The sequence below is a fragment of the Dermacentor andersoni genome, chromosome 6 (assembly GCF_023375885.2).
Source record: "Dermacentor andersoni chromosome 6, qqDerAnde1_hic_scaffold, whole genome shotgun sequence".
Lineage (NCBI taxonomy): Eukaryota > Metazoa > Arthropoda > Arachnida > Ixodida > Ixodidae > Dermacentor > Dermacentor andersoni.
In genome coordinates, this window is record NC_092819.1 from 10,023,395 (window position 1) to 10,041,548 (window position 18,154).

At 45.2% G+C, this 18,154-nt stretch overlaps 1 protein-coding gene across 2 annotated transcripts in view; it reads left to right on the top strand.

Moving 5' to 3' along the window:
• LOC126521523 (aminopeptidase N-like) overlaps window positions 1–18,154 on the top strand; it is a 65,669-nt gene that overhangs the window by 34,456 nt on the left and 13,059 nt on the right. For both annotated transcript variants that reach the window (XM_055065806.2, XM_055065807.1), the window contains 7 exons: window positions 1,849–1,983; window positions 2,968–3,033; window positions 5,191–5,256; window positions 8,524–8,681; window positions 10,123–10,217; window positions 13,540–13,670; window positions 16,767–16,822. In XM_055065806.2, the coding sequence (XP_054921781.1) occupies window positions 1,849–1,983; window positions 2,968–3,033; window positions 5,191–5,256; window positions 8,524–8,681; window positions 10,123–10,217; window positions 13,540–13,670; window positions 16,767–16,822 (707 nt within the window). The remainder of the gene's footprint in view (window positions 1–1,848; window positions 1,984–2,967; window positions 3,034–5,190; window positions 5,257–8,523; window positions 8,682–10,122; window positions 10,218–13,539; window positions 13,671–16,766; window positions 16,823–18,154) is intronic.

Sequence of the window (18,154 nt, forward strand, 5' to 3'; positions counted from 1 at the left end):
CGCCATTGCCGCATCGGGAAGAAAAGAAAAATAAAGCCCTTCTGCAACCACCTCCACTGGGATTGGAACACATGTCAGGGACACAGTGTGCATTCGGGAGTAGAGCGCACTAACCACTGAATTATTGCGCAACAGCACTTCTGGGCTTTGCGCTGCACTACTACTAGGGCTTACTACTAGGCTTTGCGGTGCACACAGACTGCGATAAAAGAGGCGTCTCTGCATGTATTTCGGTGCCAAAAACGAGCGATACTGTAGTGGACAAAGACGACATTACGCGCATAGCATAGAAATTGCTCTTGACAAGATGACGCTGTGTTGTGTATAATTCTTCCTTGTCATGCTCGCGAAAACAGCGTCGGTAGCACAGAGCAGGCGTACATTACAGTGATGATGAACCTCAAACATGACACATACTCACAATAGAGGATGCGACGAGAATGGTGTTGTTGGTCAAAACGCTGTCCTACTAAATGATGGAAGCAGAAAAATGGGACTGTTTCACACGGTTTCTCGAAACTTATTACACTAGCCACAACGCCACCTCACTTTTCTCACACAATATAAACAAAAATAACCTTAATACACCTGGATAAAATCATTCAAATATATTCGAATAGTAACGTGATGAAGCGCCTCGGACAATAAGAACAACAAAAATGAGGATTACCATAAGCATTATGTCAAACACTTGCACACAAATAAAGGTACACATTTAAACTAAATAAGCCTAAACTACTTCGACATGGAAAGCCTGCCTGAGAGTGCTGAAGGCTGGCCATGTGCGCAGTTCAAATTTCACAATGAATTACTATGTCATACAAAAAAAGTTGCGTATATTGCAAATAAGGAAAAGCCAGTCTAATGTACAGTACAATTTTTGTACTATCAAAGAATCACAATACATGTTGCTATATATATTTCTTACTTTAAATTCTTACATTTTTATAAGACCGCACCCATTCCCCCTAACCAACCTACCAGGCCTTCGCTGAGCTCGCCGTATTGGGTGAACGCAATTATTTGAGAAAAAACGGAGGCAAGCAAAAATCAGATGGTCTTCTGCACTGTGGGAGAACGCTGCCATAGCAGTGAATGAGTTCATAACCGAAGGAATCGCTGAAGTCTGCTGTTCTCTTGCTACTTTGTTGCATCGTTATTCTTTTTATTGCAATAAAACGCTAAATACCGGGACTCTGCGCCACCTCAAGACCTTGGCGCGAACGGTGAGAAGGGAGAGGTGTAATGCGAAGCTGCATAGGTCGAATGCACAGCGTGCAGCATTCAAGTGAACTTTACGTTCGTAAATTTGCTAGAACCAAGTGTATCTTAGAAGCTTAACATTTATTAGAGCTACCGCAGCTCTGAAAGACAATACCTAACCGAGATCAATCGTAACATATATTACAAAAACACTGAACAAGCAGCCGACAGTAAGCCGATTCCCGTACTATATTACCGCGAGATAAGTGCACGGTGATTTCTCGCCGCGTGCCTAGAATTTCAGGCTCTGGAAGCGTGTGGGTCGGCGGATATGACGCGCAACACTTCCGCCGGTTAAATGGATTGTTTGGCAATGCAACAGGGTAATTTCCAAAGAAGCAACCGGACGCTAACCAGAAAGTTTCAAGAAATATAGACGAATAAGTACAGACCAACTTCCACATGGAAAATGAAACGTCTTTAAGCCTAAATTATGCCAAAATATTTTGTAGGCGTCGTGGGTCCTTCTGCTTTACATTGTATTCAGCCCGCCCCGCCGGTTGAAATGCACGGCTCGAGCTTCCGATCCACAGGAGCGCGGTGCGACAATTCAAGCTTTGCTCTGCCGCGCAACGCTCCACGCAGCTGAACCAGTTCACCGTGGCTGACATGATGCCCATCATGAAGGCGGAGTACAACACCGAGAGCCATCCTCTGTCCGTGGACGGAAACTTCTCGACCGAACTGGACAGCCTGTTCGACCGAATCGTCTACAACAAGGTCAGACTGGCGCCCATTCTTTCCTGCAGGCGGTTGGGAAACTCGAGTCGGCCGTGGCGGCCGCCCACTGCTCGGTGGCGCACAATTCTTAATATGCATTCTCTGTGCCAGTTTTACATTTTCCAATGTGCGCATTTTGACAACAGCCACCACTATTAGTTTAGAGCGCAGACTGTATGAATAACATGCAGCGCGAACTGTGCGCACAATGCAAATGATGGGTAAGCAAATTATTAGGCCCCTATAGAGACTTGGAATTTGGCTTATTTTGAATAGTGCGTCGTGCTATACACGAAGGTAACACTCCGTGGTCGTGCGAGCTTTATTTCTTTCTGGTAACGTTACTGCAGGATTTTTCACAAATTGGTAGTTTCGTAGATTAGTAATTTCGCACCTTGCAACTTCGTAGCGTTTCCAGCGTGTGCGGCGTTTCAAGTGAAGAAATTTTCTAAGAATTCACTTGTGAAACGGGAAACTTACGCGCTGCCGTGGTTACATTGTGTACTAAGTAATCAGTCGAATCTAGCCGGTCTTTACAGTTTATCTTTCTTGCTGGTTGAAACGCAGTTGAAAGAAAAAACAGCACATATAAGCTTGCGCTGCATTTCTAAGACAAAAACTTCGTTTATGAATCACAGCAAAGCCCTATAGTCACACACACACACACACACACACACACACACACACACACACACACACACACACACGCACACGCACACGCACACGCACACGCACACACACACACACACACACACACACACAGAGAGAGAGAGAGAGAAAAGCTCTTCTAGGAGGTACAAAAAGCTACGTTTGGTAAATTCTACCTTCAACAATTCTACCTTCAACTCTTCCACTGTGTGGACGCTGTGATGTGAATAGTCCTAAGGGCTCCATATGCGTTGAACGCTGCCCACGAACCACGTGTTTAAGACACTTGGACTATAGCGACAATTCTGGTTTAATGAGACGGTCTCTCCAACGCAGGGTCCTTCCATTGTGCGAATGATGTCATACTTCCTCTCGCCTCCAGTGTTCCTCAAGGGCCTCAGGGTACGTAAACAGATAAGCAAAGCATTCTGTATAGAAGTTAACACTAAGGCGATCAGAGAGAGAGAGAAACCTTTATTGCTTAAAAGGATTTTCGTGCAATGGCTGGAGCCCCTTTAGTCCAGGGCCCCATTTGCCTCGGCGGCCTGCTTGATCTGTGTTATGAAGGACTGTTGACCCGCCAGGTCTGAGCTGGTTAGCTGTACCTCCCATTGCGCCATCGTGTGGTGTGTTTTTCACACGGGTGTGATTCACAATCCCGTGCAATGTGTGGTAGTGTTAGTATGCCGGCCCAGCACGGGCAGTCGGGCCTGGGGCGAGTGGGTAATATGGAATTTTGTAATTTAAGGTAGTTGAATACCCCTGTGTGAATTTTGTGCCAGCTGGCGGCTTCCTCTTCACTGAGTTGTGGGTGAGGGTGAAGGTATATTTTTCTGGTTGCGCGCTTACGAGCGAGAATCTCTCGGGAATTCGTTGGATTGGGGTTATTACGGTGGTTACCCGGGACCGTACCAGTCGAGTCGGCCCGATTAATAATCCATCGGGCTAGCGAATCGGCCAGTTCGTTCCCCTCGAGGCCTGTGTGACCTGGGCACCATACGATCCGGGAATGATGGGCGAATTTGGTCGGCGGTATTGAGAGACTTGTTTTGGTCACGTGGCCCCTGAGAAGCAGGCGACATGCTTCTTGTGAGTCTATGATTATGGTGACGCTCTTTCGCGTGCGTTGAGCGTGAGCGAGGGCTATTGCCACGGCTAAAGTTTCAGCAGCTGCCGGCGTACCTGCCCTGACGGATGCCGTGAATTGTTGCTGGGCTTTCGTGTCGACGATTGCCACTGCGTACCTCTTGATGTTCTTTTGTGCGTCGCTGGCGTTCGGGTGTACGATCGGATACGCGGCTGCGTCCGTGTTTATTGTGTTGTACATGGGATTATTTTCATACATATTTCTAGTATGTTGTGTACGCGCTTTGTGCCTTGCTTTATTTTATTCCGGGTGCATGTTTTTTGGGTATGGAGGCCACTGTTATTTGAGCTCGTGTTGAGATCGGTGGTGGTAATACGCGATGAAGAGCACAGCTGCAGCGTCGTCCTTTACGCTGGTGCCAGTTTAACCTTGTAAGTGTGGGCCACTCTGCTTATCAGCGCTCAGCACTGTTGCATGGTTATGGCGCGTGGAAGATAGTACACTTGACCGTGTGAGAGCTAAGTTGGGGGGGGGGGGGGGGGGAGCGTTGTACAAGCGCAACTGACCTGCCGCCTGTGTCTGTCGTATGTGCGTAGTAGTTGTCCTGCCTGTTGCCGCTGGGACAGATGATGCCGCAATAAGTTCGAAGGCTATTGCTATGAACTATGTATGCATCTGCAAAAAGTAAAGAGAAAAAGAAAACAAGGAGAAAAAGAAAACAAAGAGAAAGCACGATTACCTTGAGAACCACGTTTTGCATGAAGCTTCCCAAAAAGTTACACGATCGTACGTCTATGCGCATTTAGAATTTTAGTGCATGCGATTTTGCACATTTATTATTACGCAATATTTTAATCAAGAATTGTTAGACTCGCCTCCTGAGTGCATTTGAAGACCTGTCTCTTGGTTCACTCATAACGCTCTCACACGAACGTGAAGTTTAGCCTCTTCGGTATGTGACATTCCTGACATGAAAAAAAAGACAGTTTTATTTTGGCAAATAGCATCGATATTTTATCACTAGATAATCTATACCTTGGCGAATTGTCGAAAATTGGCAAATGCATCTTTCTTCGTCATGTTGTTTTAGTTATTTGTTCATTAACTTCAATTTCGAATTTTTTAAACATTGAATGACCGGTATATTGGAAATTATCAAAAGGCATGTATTCTGTAGTGCTCGATGTTTTTCTTTGTTTGTAATTGCCTTTTATAATATGTACCGCACAGCTTTTTGGAAATGACATAGAGAAAGTGGTATCAAATTCAAGCGCTGTGCCACTTCATTGCGGAGGAAAACTGCACTGATCAGACAAGGAAACAAGGAAGACGTGCTGCGCTGTCTAAATACCTTGATCCTCATGACACATTTCCCCTCTTCATAGTGCACTGTTTTTTTTCTCTACTTAAACGCAACGCCTTGATTCTTTTCACCCTGTAGACATCACGTTCGAGTCACACTGATGTTTCAGGCTTACCTTAAGAAGTACAGCTTCGGCAATGCGGATCAGGACCAACTCTTCGAAGAGCTCACTAAGGTATGTATCTAATTTCTGCGCGCCCTATTACGCACAGGTGTTTTCATATGCCTTGCGTCTGGCTTAAGTGTTGGTTTTAATAACAAAGCATCACCCATTCGCCCTGAAACTTTAATACGTAGGCTAATCAAATAGCATCTGCATGGGCCAAAATTCCGGAGACCTCTAGATGGACAGCTTGCGCAACACCGAAAGACGCCGCTGGGAATTTAAATTTCCTAGACGTGAAATCTGTATAAGCTGCATCATCGCTACAAAGCTGCACTGTGTATAAGGTGGCGGGCTGTCCCTCAAGCTGCAATGTGGAGCTTTTTTTTTTACTTTGTCGGAGGAAAAATTGAATTCAAAAACAAAATAAGTTTTCCACGGCTTGAACGCACAACCTGGAATCTAGGTTTTCAACTTCATTCTTAGGCGGGAAAGAAATACAGCTTTCTTATGGCGGCTGTATTTCAGGACCTTATGAAGGCATTGTACATTGAGATAAAGGAGGAAAAAAAGAAACGCGGTGCCTTGTTTCTTGGAATGCATAGCATAAAAATTTTTAATGAGACAAACCGTGCATTTCAGTATTGTTGTGTACCGACAGTCTTTTAACAGCCTGCTTTCAAGTGACTGACAAACGCCTACTGCCCCCTTTCGGGCCGTTCTTTGTGTGCATATTTCTATATTCCTAGTGTACATATTTACACTAGGAATATTTGTTTCAGTAAAATTAGGAACACGCTTGCACTGAATAGACAGTCAACTATCATGCACAATTAAGATCGTTTTGAGCACAAGATCACAACAGTCACGAAAAGAACTACAGAAATAGCCGCTTGACACTTTTAAGCCTGGTAGCAAACAAGCTTTCCAAGAATGGCAGACATCTGAAAGTGACCAACTTTTCAAAAAAGCATAATAAATAGTTGTTGAAAAAATATCAGAAGTTATGGAAAAGGAAAATAAAACGATAAGGAGGTATTTTTGTGCCCTAGAGAGAATACAGAGCTTTTTACAAGAAAGAACATCACCGGTTGTAACGTAAGAGATAAAACTCCTATATGACTAGGCTGTAACAAAGGCTAATCGGTAGGCCATATGCACAATATAGCCGGTTGTCAAGTATTGACATGAAAAGATGGGGGCTTGAGGGGCCCAGTTTTGTAAGAATGCTCGCACATATTTGTTACTCAGAACCATGTGAAAACAACAGATACTGAAGAAACGGAAAGCATAGGATAAATTTGTAGTTTCTAATTGAAGTGCAAAAATTAGAAGCTAATGGAAAATGGAGGGAAACTGAACTTGCTGACGGTGAGAGCCGAATCCACAACCTCTGCATTACGCGCGCCTTGCACTACAAATTGTGCTACGGTGACGACGGCATTTCCCACGTCCATGCAGTTGTGGGTATTTATGTATGTATACAAGATCTAACCCAAGGAGTGTTAACCAGCGCAAAACTTCCACCGCAAAAAAAAGTTTACGTGCCGAAACCACGATTTGATTATGAGGCGATTTGATTAGCGCATTGTGTTGTCGTCTCCCTTACGTCCTTGTTTGCTGGCGCTAAATATGCTTTCACGCCATAATGTCCGGGGGCTCCGTAAATTTGGACCACCTGGGGTTCTCTAACTTGCACCTAAATCTAAGTATACGGGTGTTTTCGCACCCATCGAAATGCGGCCGCCGTGGCCAGGATTCGATCCCGCGACCTCGTACTTAGCAGCCCAACACCATATCCACTAAGCAACCATGGCGGGTCCTGCGAAACCGAAAACAAAGCTTGTATTACCGATCCGGTTTCTGCATTGCGTGAAAAACCTTGTCGCTGTTTTACTTCTGATAATTATAATTTGCGATACTTTGTTCAGCAGGCGGAAAACAGTAACCCGATTTGAACAGTCGGTTGTTGCGAAATATTTGCTTAGATTTGATATTCCAAAATATCGAATATTTCATTTTCAAATACCAATAAAATATTACACACCAACTATTCATATCCGAAACTTCGATATTCGCCTATCCTATAGTAAATACATCACTAAAGCTAAAGCCATCTATACTCTGTTGGTAAATTCAATGTTATTAGACGAACATGACACGTTTAGGTAAATTATTTACTTCACTCTAGCTTAGAGCGATTCAAAGCACCTACATTCTTAAAATCCAGTTCACAGTTATAGCTAGAGTTTTAGTGACTTTTTTTTTTGCCTCACTTGAGTGGCACGTACGCTTCCTAAAATGTTGACAACGCTAGATTCTAATGGTTCATAATGTAGGATTAAAAACTATGTCGATGACAAAGATACATTTCACTGACGCATTTTTTCAGCCTTTCTTATTGCAATGGCACTCGGGTAATCCGCAAGGGAGGCGAACTTTACTACAGTATACGTGCCACCTGGGCCCGCTCTGAGTATGCATTCTCCGCCCAGTCGTGAACGTGAACTTTTGTATAATCTACAATGTATATTTTTGGAGAAATCAACATGTCAGTAACACATTAAATAAAAGAACGTGTCATCGTTTATTCGTCTGTGGCCGCTAAAGCGTCATCTACCCAACCTCTCTCCCACCCGGAAGGAGCCCGGTGGGAGGGAGGTTAGGTGGATGCCGCTAACCTAACCTCCGCTCCCCTTTGAAGGAGCCCTTCGTGTCAGGCTTTGTGGTAAAGCATAAGGAAAACGAACATGCACTGCATAAGTCAAAGGGGAATGTATACGCAGGGTAGTGCAGCTGCCGTTGTTGGCGTGGGGCGTCAATGTGGACAGAGTAGCGGTGGCAGAGCAGTCCCAGGTGGGGCGATCACTTTCCAATATATATATATATATATATATATATATATATATATATGCTCGCCCTCTCATTCACTGGGATGAGAGGGCGAGCACCGTTTCGATGGTAGTAGCCTGAAGCAGGCAGCACGAACATGTTGTTCTATCGCGGAATTAGTACCAAATTAATATGCATCACAAAGTCATTCACGAAATTATTGTGGAGAAATTCGAGGATATTGTGATGTAAAAACGAAGAATACTGTAGGACACTCACTTTATTCACACTTTTTCAGTCACTGTAAGGCAGATATTCAAAACGGCCATGCTCATAAAATGTAAATATTCGACTGCAAGACTTAGAAGTTGTGCCTTATTTTCATTACGTTTGGAAATTAATTCTCTCGCAATGTGGTTATGTAGCACACTGTGTAAATTAGTATAGCGTGCATTTGGCACCTTCCTGTGAGAAATAATGCTGCTATGTGTGGCCGCGGCACGGCAGGCGCAGCCCGAAGGTGGTCCCCACGGCCGAGTGGACGTCAAGGAAGTGATGGACACGTGGACGAGGCAGCCGGGCTACCCGGTGGTGGACGTCATCCGCGACTACGAGACGCGCAGAGCCTCTCTCACTCAGAGGCACCACTGCGTCAGGGCAGACCAGTAAGGAAGAGAACCTCAATGTCCGCGAAAATGTTTTCCAAGCTCGGCAACGTGGCAAGCTGTTGAAGATTCTGATAAGACGTCCTCACCCGAACTATGGCTCCTTGTCGCTTATATGCTTCTCCTAATCTAATTTTCAAATTTGTGCGAGCTGTCCGTCCCTACACTTGGCGATCTTCGAGCGTGTGGGGCGCAGTGCACGCGGCATGCGCATTGCTGCTGGGCCTCCTCGTGTCGCTCGCGTTTGTAAGGGAACGGCTTATCGAATCACGGAGGGGCAGCACGTCGTGCTTCTTTGGGGTTAATAGAAGATGTCAGAAAAAACATAGGCAAAATAACTTTTCTGTTTTATTTAGAAGATTTAATGAATGAGGAGTGGACGAAAAGACAGCCTCTCGCAGGTGGTAGTCGAACGTACATCTTTCGTATTACGCGCGTGGTGCTTTACCAATTAGTGGCCACCCTGTCGTCCAGTTTCTTGGATACTTGTCTGTGTGTGCGAGATCAGCCCCGGAAGTGTTGGCTAGCGCCTCTCACGGCCATGGCGGCGGATATAAAATGTATTTTCAACTTCTGGCGTCACGCACTACGAGAAGAGCAGGCTACTGGCTTATAAATCCTCGACTTTGGCAACTTTATGCCATGAACTAACGTACGAGAGTTTATTGGCTAGACCGGGCAGTGTGATGGCCCTCTTTCATTGTAGAATTAATACGTCCGCGTAGGTATGTAGACGCGTAGTTGTAGGATCGTAAGCCTAAATATTATACGCATTTTAATGCGATAGCTTTTGTACGGACGCTCGACACATTCGTGCCGTTGGCGCCGCCGTGCCACGATGTCGATCGCGCCTATATGGACGTCGAATGCTGGGCTCGCGCGCGCGGGGTTAACATGCCGTGTGTTTGACTGCGAGAGAGGTGCATCCGTCAACGCTCCGCTTGCTGCTGGTGTGAGCATTGCGCACACCATGCACTGTAACTCGCACTGGCGTTCCTTCCGGGCTGCTACGCGCGTGGGAACTGGTCGGAACGTAGCGCGGACGGTACGACGTGCACCATTCTATTGGGTGCCGGCTGTAACGTCGGTCTCGCCTCGTTGTCTCACCGACGCCTGCAAGGCCATCAGACAAGCACAGGGCGCCGTTCTCTCGCGGCCCCGAGCGCATGCTGCGTGCCCGTGTTACCATGACGACGCACACGCCCATAGTCCGAGAAGTTCATGCACAGTGGTGAACATTCCCATTGTCGTCAGTGCTTCACTCTTCGGGCGAAGCTGCCAAATCTTTTCTCAGAGCGAAGCTTTGACTTCTTTTGCAACGATGCAAAGGATCTGAAGGTATTACTTCACCCTTTCCAGGGGAAATAATTAGCGTCAGATTTGTATGCGTGTTCTGCTGCCCATGCTTCAAGTAGCCACTTCACTCTTTTTCTCTTTATAGGTCGAGATTATGGATCATTCCCATTACGTATACGGACGCTGAACACAAGAATTTCACGAACACGGAACACGTGATGTGGATGAAAACTAAGAAAGGTAAGGAACATAGCTCCGGTTTCTCTTTTACTGTGCTATGTGCAAAATGTACGCGCGTAAATGCAATAAAAGAGTGTTACAATGGACCATCAAAATTTTGCAGGAAGAGTGATTTTTCATTCTCTTTAATCAATCATAGCGAGCGGCACTTAATAATCGTCATCTTTATCCTACTTTGTGCCCACTGCAGGACAAAGCCTGTGCCATCGATTTTCAATTGCCCCTGTATCGTGTCAGTTGATTACATTGTATGCCTGCAAAACTCATAATTTCATCAGCCCACCTAATTCTTTGCTGTCTTCGACCGCGCTTCCATTCCCTTGGCACCTATTGTGTAACTCTTAATGGTTCGCCAGTTATCTACCCTACGCATTACATGGCCTGCCCAGCCCCATTTCGTTCTCTCCTAATGTCAACTAGAATATCGGCTACCCCCGTTTGCTCTCTCATCCACACCGCAGTCTTCCTGTCTTTAATCTTTAGCCTACCACGTTTCGTTGCTTCGCTCGATGCGCGATGCATAACTTTTTATCAAACTTTTTTGTTAACCTCCCAGTTTGTGCGCCCTATTTTAATACCGGTAAAATGCAATGATTGTACACTTTTCTTTGTACATATTTCTCATGAGTCCCGTATACTACTCGATAGAATTTAGACTATTGCGTCATCTTCATCATCGTCAACAGCCTATTTTATATCCACCGCAGGACGAAGTCCTCTCCCAGGGATCTCGAATTGCCCCTGTCCTGCGCCAACCAATTCCAACTAACGCCCGCGCATTCTCTATTTTCATTGCTTACGTAGTCTTATGCCGTCCTCGACTGCGCTTCCCTTCTCTTGGCACCCATTCTGTAACCCTAATGGTCGACCGGTTATCTAACTTGCGCATTACATGGCCTGCCCAGTTCCATTTTTTTATCTTAATCTCAATGAGAATATTGGCTATACCCGTTTGCTATCTGATCAAAACCGCTCTCTTTGTCTCTTAACATTATGCCTAGCATTCTTCGTTCCATCGCTCTTTGCGCGGTCCTTAACTTGTTCTCAAGCTTCTTCATCATTGTCCAAGTTTCTGCCCATAATGTTCTGCATGTTCTGTTCTGCATGTTCTGCACCAGTAAAATGTACTCACTGTACACCTTCCTTTTCGATGATAATTGTAAGCTTCCAGTCAAGAGGTAACAATGTCTGCCGTATGCGATCCAACCCATTTTTATTCTTCTGTGAATTTACTTATCATCAGGGTTCCCAGTGAGTAATTGACCTAGGTAAACGTACTTCTTTACCGACTCGGAAACTTAATAGCAAAGTCTTTTTTGACGTTTGTCAAATTAATTTTGGAAAGCATGAGCAATTATTATCACGACGAGATCAAGAAATTTAAGCTCGAAGGTACACCCAAATTCTTGGAGTGAAAACAATTAAATTGTGGGATTTTACCTGCCAAAACCACTTTCTGATTATAAGGCACGCCGTAGTGGAGGACTCCGGAAATTTCGACCACCTGGGGATCCTTAACGTGCACCTAAATCTAAGTACACGGGTGTTTTCGCATTTCGCCTCCATCGAAATGCGGCCGCCATGGCCGGGATTCGATCCCGCGACCTCGTGTTCAGCAGCCTAACACCATAGCCACTGAGCAACCACGGCGGGTTTCTTGGAGTGAAAGCAACTGACAATAAAACGGGCAATTTTGCTGTGAGTGGCTTCGAGGTAGTAGCAGCCAGGTGGTGAGACCGGAGAGTAGGAGAGCATCGCTACCTCTGCCAATGTCAGCAGATTCGTTTACAATCTTGGTCGTTCCAACACTATTTATTTATTTATTTATTTATTTGCTTGTTTAACATAATTTATCTAGTTGAGAGAAAACACATTCCGCAAGAGCGAGGACGGATAGAACAAGCGACACACACCACAAGCGCTCGTGCTGTGTGTGTTCTATCCGTCCTCGTTTTTTGCGCGAAGTGTTTTATTTCAAGACGAAGCGTTAGCAACTCGACCAAGCCGCAGTTCTATAGCATAACATACTAGGAACTGTGGCGCTGTATAGAGAGTAGCTGCATGTTATACATATTGGACAGAAGACGAAATAGCACACACACACACAAAAAACTAATGAGCACACAAGTGTATGCGACCGCCACATAAAGCTACACAATAGCCTACAATATATATAAGCGCAGCAAATAAAGATTCTATAGCTAAAAGCCAGTGCAATAACAAATATAGGCAGAAACTGTGAATACATTTTGGTGAACATCAAGAAATAGGAAAATAAAACGGGACATAACATCGAAGTAGAAATATTACTAAACATTCATGGACAAATGCGCATGGATAAAAGTGAAAAAAAAAATTGAGAAAGAGAATATACTATGAGTGACAAGATACCATCGGGAAAGGGGTTACATTTGTAACGTGTACGAAAATACACCTTATGTTGATTATTCATTATGGATGAACGTAAGATGGTAAACTGGTAAGATGACTGTCTCAGGAAGGGTGATGCCTCATTTCATGGAAAAGAGGCAAGCCGTAGAGTATAATGTAAAACTGTATTTTATTGTGGCTATGCTCGGCTCGTGGCTTTTATTAAAGAATAAGGCGAGTGGCAATATTCTGCAAGTATAGGTGATTCAATAAAGTTAGTATCTCTATGACCCCAAATGTATGCGAATTATTCCCCTTGGCATATATATCGTAGTTATTCTCAATGAAGTGGTGTATTCACTTAATTTATCCGTGATATTTTAACGTATAGCGCTTCACGTAATGCAGTTCCGTACACACATGCTGGAAAATGCAAGCTTAAACAATCACGCGCAGAAAAGCAGGAAAGCAAGTTTTATCACCCACTTTACTTTGGAAGGCTTGCAATACAAGAACAAGCATGACTGATTGTTGAACACGCGTCTACAGCTTCCCACCACAAATGCAGTAATCACGTAAAACAAAAATAGGTTTACGAACAAAAGGTATTTAAATATTGAACATTTCTGAGAAAAATGACGCCTAAGATGCATTGTCCCGAAATCTGTTTGTTAATGTACCGATGCACAAATGCTTATTTGCTATTATTTGTCTTATGTATAATTTTTGTTGTATTACCGCCTGACCGATGTATCCTTATTTGCTCGACATTTCTTGCCAACAGTCAGACGATCCATTACACTTTTTATTTGTGGGTGCGCGCGCTGCCTTTTCTTAAGCCTGCGCACTTGCGATGTTTGAGACAATCAAGGTGCGGTTTGCACCTTATACGATTAGCGTTGTAGCCGAGCCACGAATGCACGCACTCTTTTCTCTCTCTCTCTCTCTTCAGCCACGCTGCAGAACCTTCCAGAGAAGAACGAGTGGATCATTCTGAACCTGCAATCGGCTGGCTACTACAAGGTCAACTATGACGTGGACAACTGGGCTCTTCTTCGCAGACAGCTGCTCATTGCTCCCGAGGTGGGGCTCCGCTTACTCCTCGTTCTGTGCGAATTCACTCGATGCACTCGGTACTTGTGCTGGTATGAATCCGCCTTTTTTCACGGCTCCACGGCGCACGCGCCCTGCCCTAGCGGATTAGTCGCAAAACGTTTTGAGAGGGACGCGCGCGCGGCCTGATATCGGGGGAAAGTACCCCGAAAAAAAATGCGCACTGCAGCAAATACTCGTGGCATGTACCGCGTTATAGCTCCACTGGTATGTAGCTGTACGTCGGTGCGGTGCCGAAAACGTGCTGACTGCAACTACGCTTTAAAACAATTCGTCAGGCTTCGTCCGGGCAGCACCGTGAACCACGTAATTTCCGCCTTGCATTGGTGGCTAGCAAATTCATTGATAGCCCCCTGCGCTTCACTTTGGCGACAGTTCAGAAACATCACGTTGCTGATGAAGCCTTCTTGTAGCCTCGGCAAACTCTTGCTGGTGGTGGCAGCGCGTGTCTGACTTCAGGTACTCGGTTAAGGCGCGGTAACACTGGTTCGATCGGAGACCGACAACATTCTGGCGCCAACTATTCAGCACAGTGTGTCGCTGAGACAATTTTATCCTAATAGGCGCCGACAACGACGCAACCGATAAGCGCGAGTTGTCGTAGCGCGACGGGCTTTCTCGTCGATGGCACCGACAAAATCAGCGTGCCGACCATGATCCCTCGACCTAACCCTACGCGATCGGCTGTCGAATCGACAACGCGATAGCCGTAGCGCCTTGAGTCGAAACATACCTTCGAAATTGAAATTCCTGAGCTCCAGCCCTCTGAAGCCGTGCATATGAAGTTTTAGCCAATGTTGATCCTGTTTAGCGAAGGTTAGGTAAGAACTGGCCCCGTCGAATTCGTGCACCCGCTACCGACGGACCGGAACTTCAAAATAAGCAGTTACGACGAAGGAAACTGCTCTTTTAGTTCAGTTGTGGCAATATGGCGATTAAATTTCAAGCACTGCTCACTTCGCACGGAGCGTCCCCAATAAGCGGCAAGCGGCGACACTGCGCTGTGGCAACATATCTGCCTATACGTCACGGCTGTTACCGAAAGCTGCCGGTCGCATTCGCTAGATGGGCCGGTCTGTACGTGTTGTTATGCTGACGCATTTCTTAATTCCAGAGATGAACTGCTTATCTCAGCGTCAAACGGGAAAGAAGCGACACTGCATTCGGCACCGCAGCACAAGCTCGCTCAGTCACCAACGCTGTCAGCGATGGCATCCGTGTTTTCGCGAGAGAACTACACGGCCTATAAGTGAGCGCTTATGCCGAGCACAGCTTTCTCTAATAATACTTTATGGCACGCGCAAACTGTAAGTATTATGAACTTAAAGAAAAGCGAGAATCAGTAATAACATTCCGTAATATATATGTCTGGATCGCAGTTGCCATTGTTTAAGTGACTGGGCCGCTCATATCGACTCGTGTTAAGGTGGAACAACGCGGCATATGCGCATATATGTATGTTTCGCTACGTTTTGACATTATTTTATATCAGTGAGGCGCCGTTTGCAGAATATCCGAAGCCTACAACGATATGTTGCTTTAGACGTCGAAGTAAACAAACGCACCGCTTCGGCAAATACGACGCGGAAGGCTGCATTCGTAGACTTCTTGTATTTGTGAAATGTGTAATAATCGTGTAAAAGGAATACAGAAAGCGAGATGCAAGAGCTGACTTCAGCGACAACAAACTCTAAGGCAGCCGCGTCGGTGGACGGAACTCAGCGTACCTTTATCGGCCACGTTGTTAGCACAACAGCGCACTCAGGCCTGACCATCCAGTAGTCAATCAGTGATACACGGTTTCCAGGAACCACATGGTGCCTCGGAGAAGCCATTAATAATTAGTCGCAATCCACAAAACGCACAACCGACGCGCACTCAACGTGGACGCAGGCACACAAATCAACCGGCGAAAGCCCCGGTGCCCTTCCAAAACGTTTTTAGCGGCGTGCGGCAGAGGGCAGCACAGGAACAGGAAAAAGGCGGATTGCGGAGCGTCACGCCTGAGCAATACAAAACACGCAGGCGAATCGCTTCTTATTCACCGGAATGTGAGGTGTCCGGCCTGTCACACAAGCACGGGGAAAGCGACGAGGCGTCGTGCAGTAGTTTGAGGTGACCATGATTATGTTGCGCTGAGTTTTAACACTGACACAATGAAAGAACACCTGGCGGAAGGGCCAAGTGTTTCATCCTTTCGTCTTGTGCTGTTTCATTCTTCCATCGTTAGAACTCAGCGTAACAAAATCGTGAACGTGCACTAACCACCCCTGTTCATCGCTTTACTAAATAGTAGTCGTAGATTTACCTTTGAGTGGTCCTGTTTTACATTTTGTTTTGAAAATCCGGTTACTATATTCTGGTTAGCCAAGCTTCAATGCAGTTGTTAGCACCCTGACGCCGCAAGCAATGTGCAAGTAGTTTCATACGATATTAATGAAAGCAATCGCGTGCTACAGTTCTTCATCCATGGTAGGAATCACGGGTAAACCGATGATAGCAAGTCCAATATTCCCAGTTCGAAAATCGTATCTATTGAAGTTGCATTTTTTGGCTTTCGCATTAGTTTTTGAGGTTCAATAATATTTGTTGCATGGAAGCCTACCACTAGAGAAATTAAATGCATAGCATTCAGAACCAGACTCGTTTGGTCCACACGCGTCGCTAAATCTTGGGAAATAAACAACAGAGGTGAAGGGGTACATTTCCCCTATTCCGGCCAATTTGTTCATCGTAAAGATCTGAAAAAGAAAAGCTTTTGTAACTCAGTGTTACGTAACGAAATTGTAATGTAAAATTATCTCGAAAAAGAAATTAGCTAAGGAATCAGCTGCGTATATAGAAAGCCAAGAGAACTTTGAAAAATGGCACGAAAACTGTATCCTTTACCCGTCATTCGTACTCGATTGGAACGGTTATGTGCACAGGCGGCGTATCTTCTGGAGGTATTGGTATATGAACAGTGACAGTTAATGCCTCATCCCTGATACCGTAGCCGAAGAAGGCGAGGAGGAAACGGTGAAGAAAGCAGCGTGTGCCAGCTCTCATCGCAAAATATTGTTTCAGGCCATCCCCGTGCTCAACCGTGCCCAGCTGATTCAAGATGCGAACGACCTGGCTCAGTGAGTAATTGCACCTTTTTATTAGGTTTTCGTTCGGAGCTCAGAAAAATGCGCTCGTGTGGGAGCGATCCGTCATAAGCATGCCCAATCTGTCGAACCTTCTTCTAATTTTTATTACAGGAGCAGCTTTCCCATAGAAAAATGTGAAAGCTCTTCTATTGTCTGTCCTTTAGTAGGAGCTAAGTGGTTTCCTTCGAAATATTTAAAAGAAAATAGTTCGTAGCAATAAACTTTATTTACGACCCTAATAATAATATATAAGCCGCGTGATGTGCTCGTGTAAAGTGCCTCTCAGAGATTAAAATTTAAACTGTGGGCACTGAGTTCTTTGTGAACTTCATTCGACCGGCTTTATTGGAAAAGAAAAGGCGAGGCAGAAACTGATCTGGTTACTTTAGTAACTACGGACAACGCTGCGAGTGTTGGGAATAGTCATGCGTTAATTACCTCGTATCGCGCTCCAGTGGACGTAAACAATCTATTGCTTCGTGCACGGCGTCGTTTTGAGCGATAATTGCGTGACCTAGCTTATTCATTACATAGTTTATTTACCTTTCCCAAATGGCACAAGCTCAAGGCTTGGAGATACAAAAAGCATTTACGAAAGGAAATAACACAACATAACACGGTAGCTACTGCAACAAAAAGCAGAAAGAAACTAAAAGAACACTGGTTCATTTGTAAACGTTGCGTTGTGAAAGGTAAGACGGATTATTTTTTTTTTTGTACATGTGTTATCACGGAATTGCAGAAAAAACAGCTGCGTAAGTGCAGCTGGAAATTAGTGCGGAACCGTCTCCGTGTCGCGGCTGAAGACAACCACCTCCTCTGCGAAGGCAATGTTCGCTGGCGCGGTACAAGGCAGACGAAGGCAAGAGTGCGGCCGCGAAAACGTGTGAAGCAATCCTTAATCAAAGCAACGACGCAAGGTGCGAAAATGTCAGTGAAAAGGAAGCGTGCTAAGCAGTTACCTGGAACTTACAAAAGAAAACCAGGAGCAATGGTTCTTCGCAGTTCCAAAGGACGAAGAGATTATTACTTGTTGCTAGTTGTAATCGAAATGCAGCTCATTGTCCTTGGCAAGAAATGAGCGGTGCGATTCAGAATTTATTCAAGGGATTCGATTGGACCGGATGAAGGAATCACCTTCGAGCCGTTGTTCAGCAAACTTCTGATATGCCACTGCTCAGATGAAGGGTGGTGTGCTGTGGATGTTGTATTTTACGAAGACAAATATGAGATGCATTAGCAGTAATTTAATCTGCATGAGTAAAATAAAATTATGGGGTGTTACGTGCCAAAACCACGATTTCCAGCCCATCAGTCCGTCCT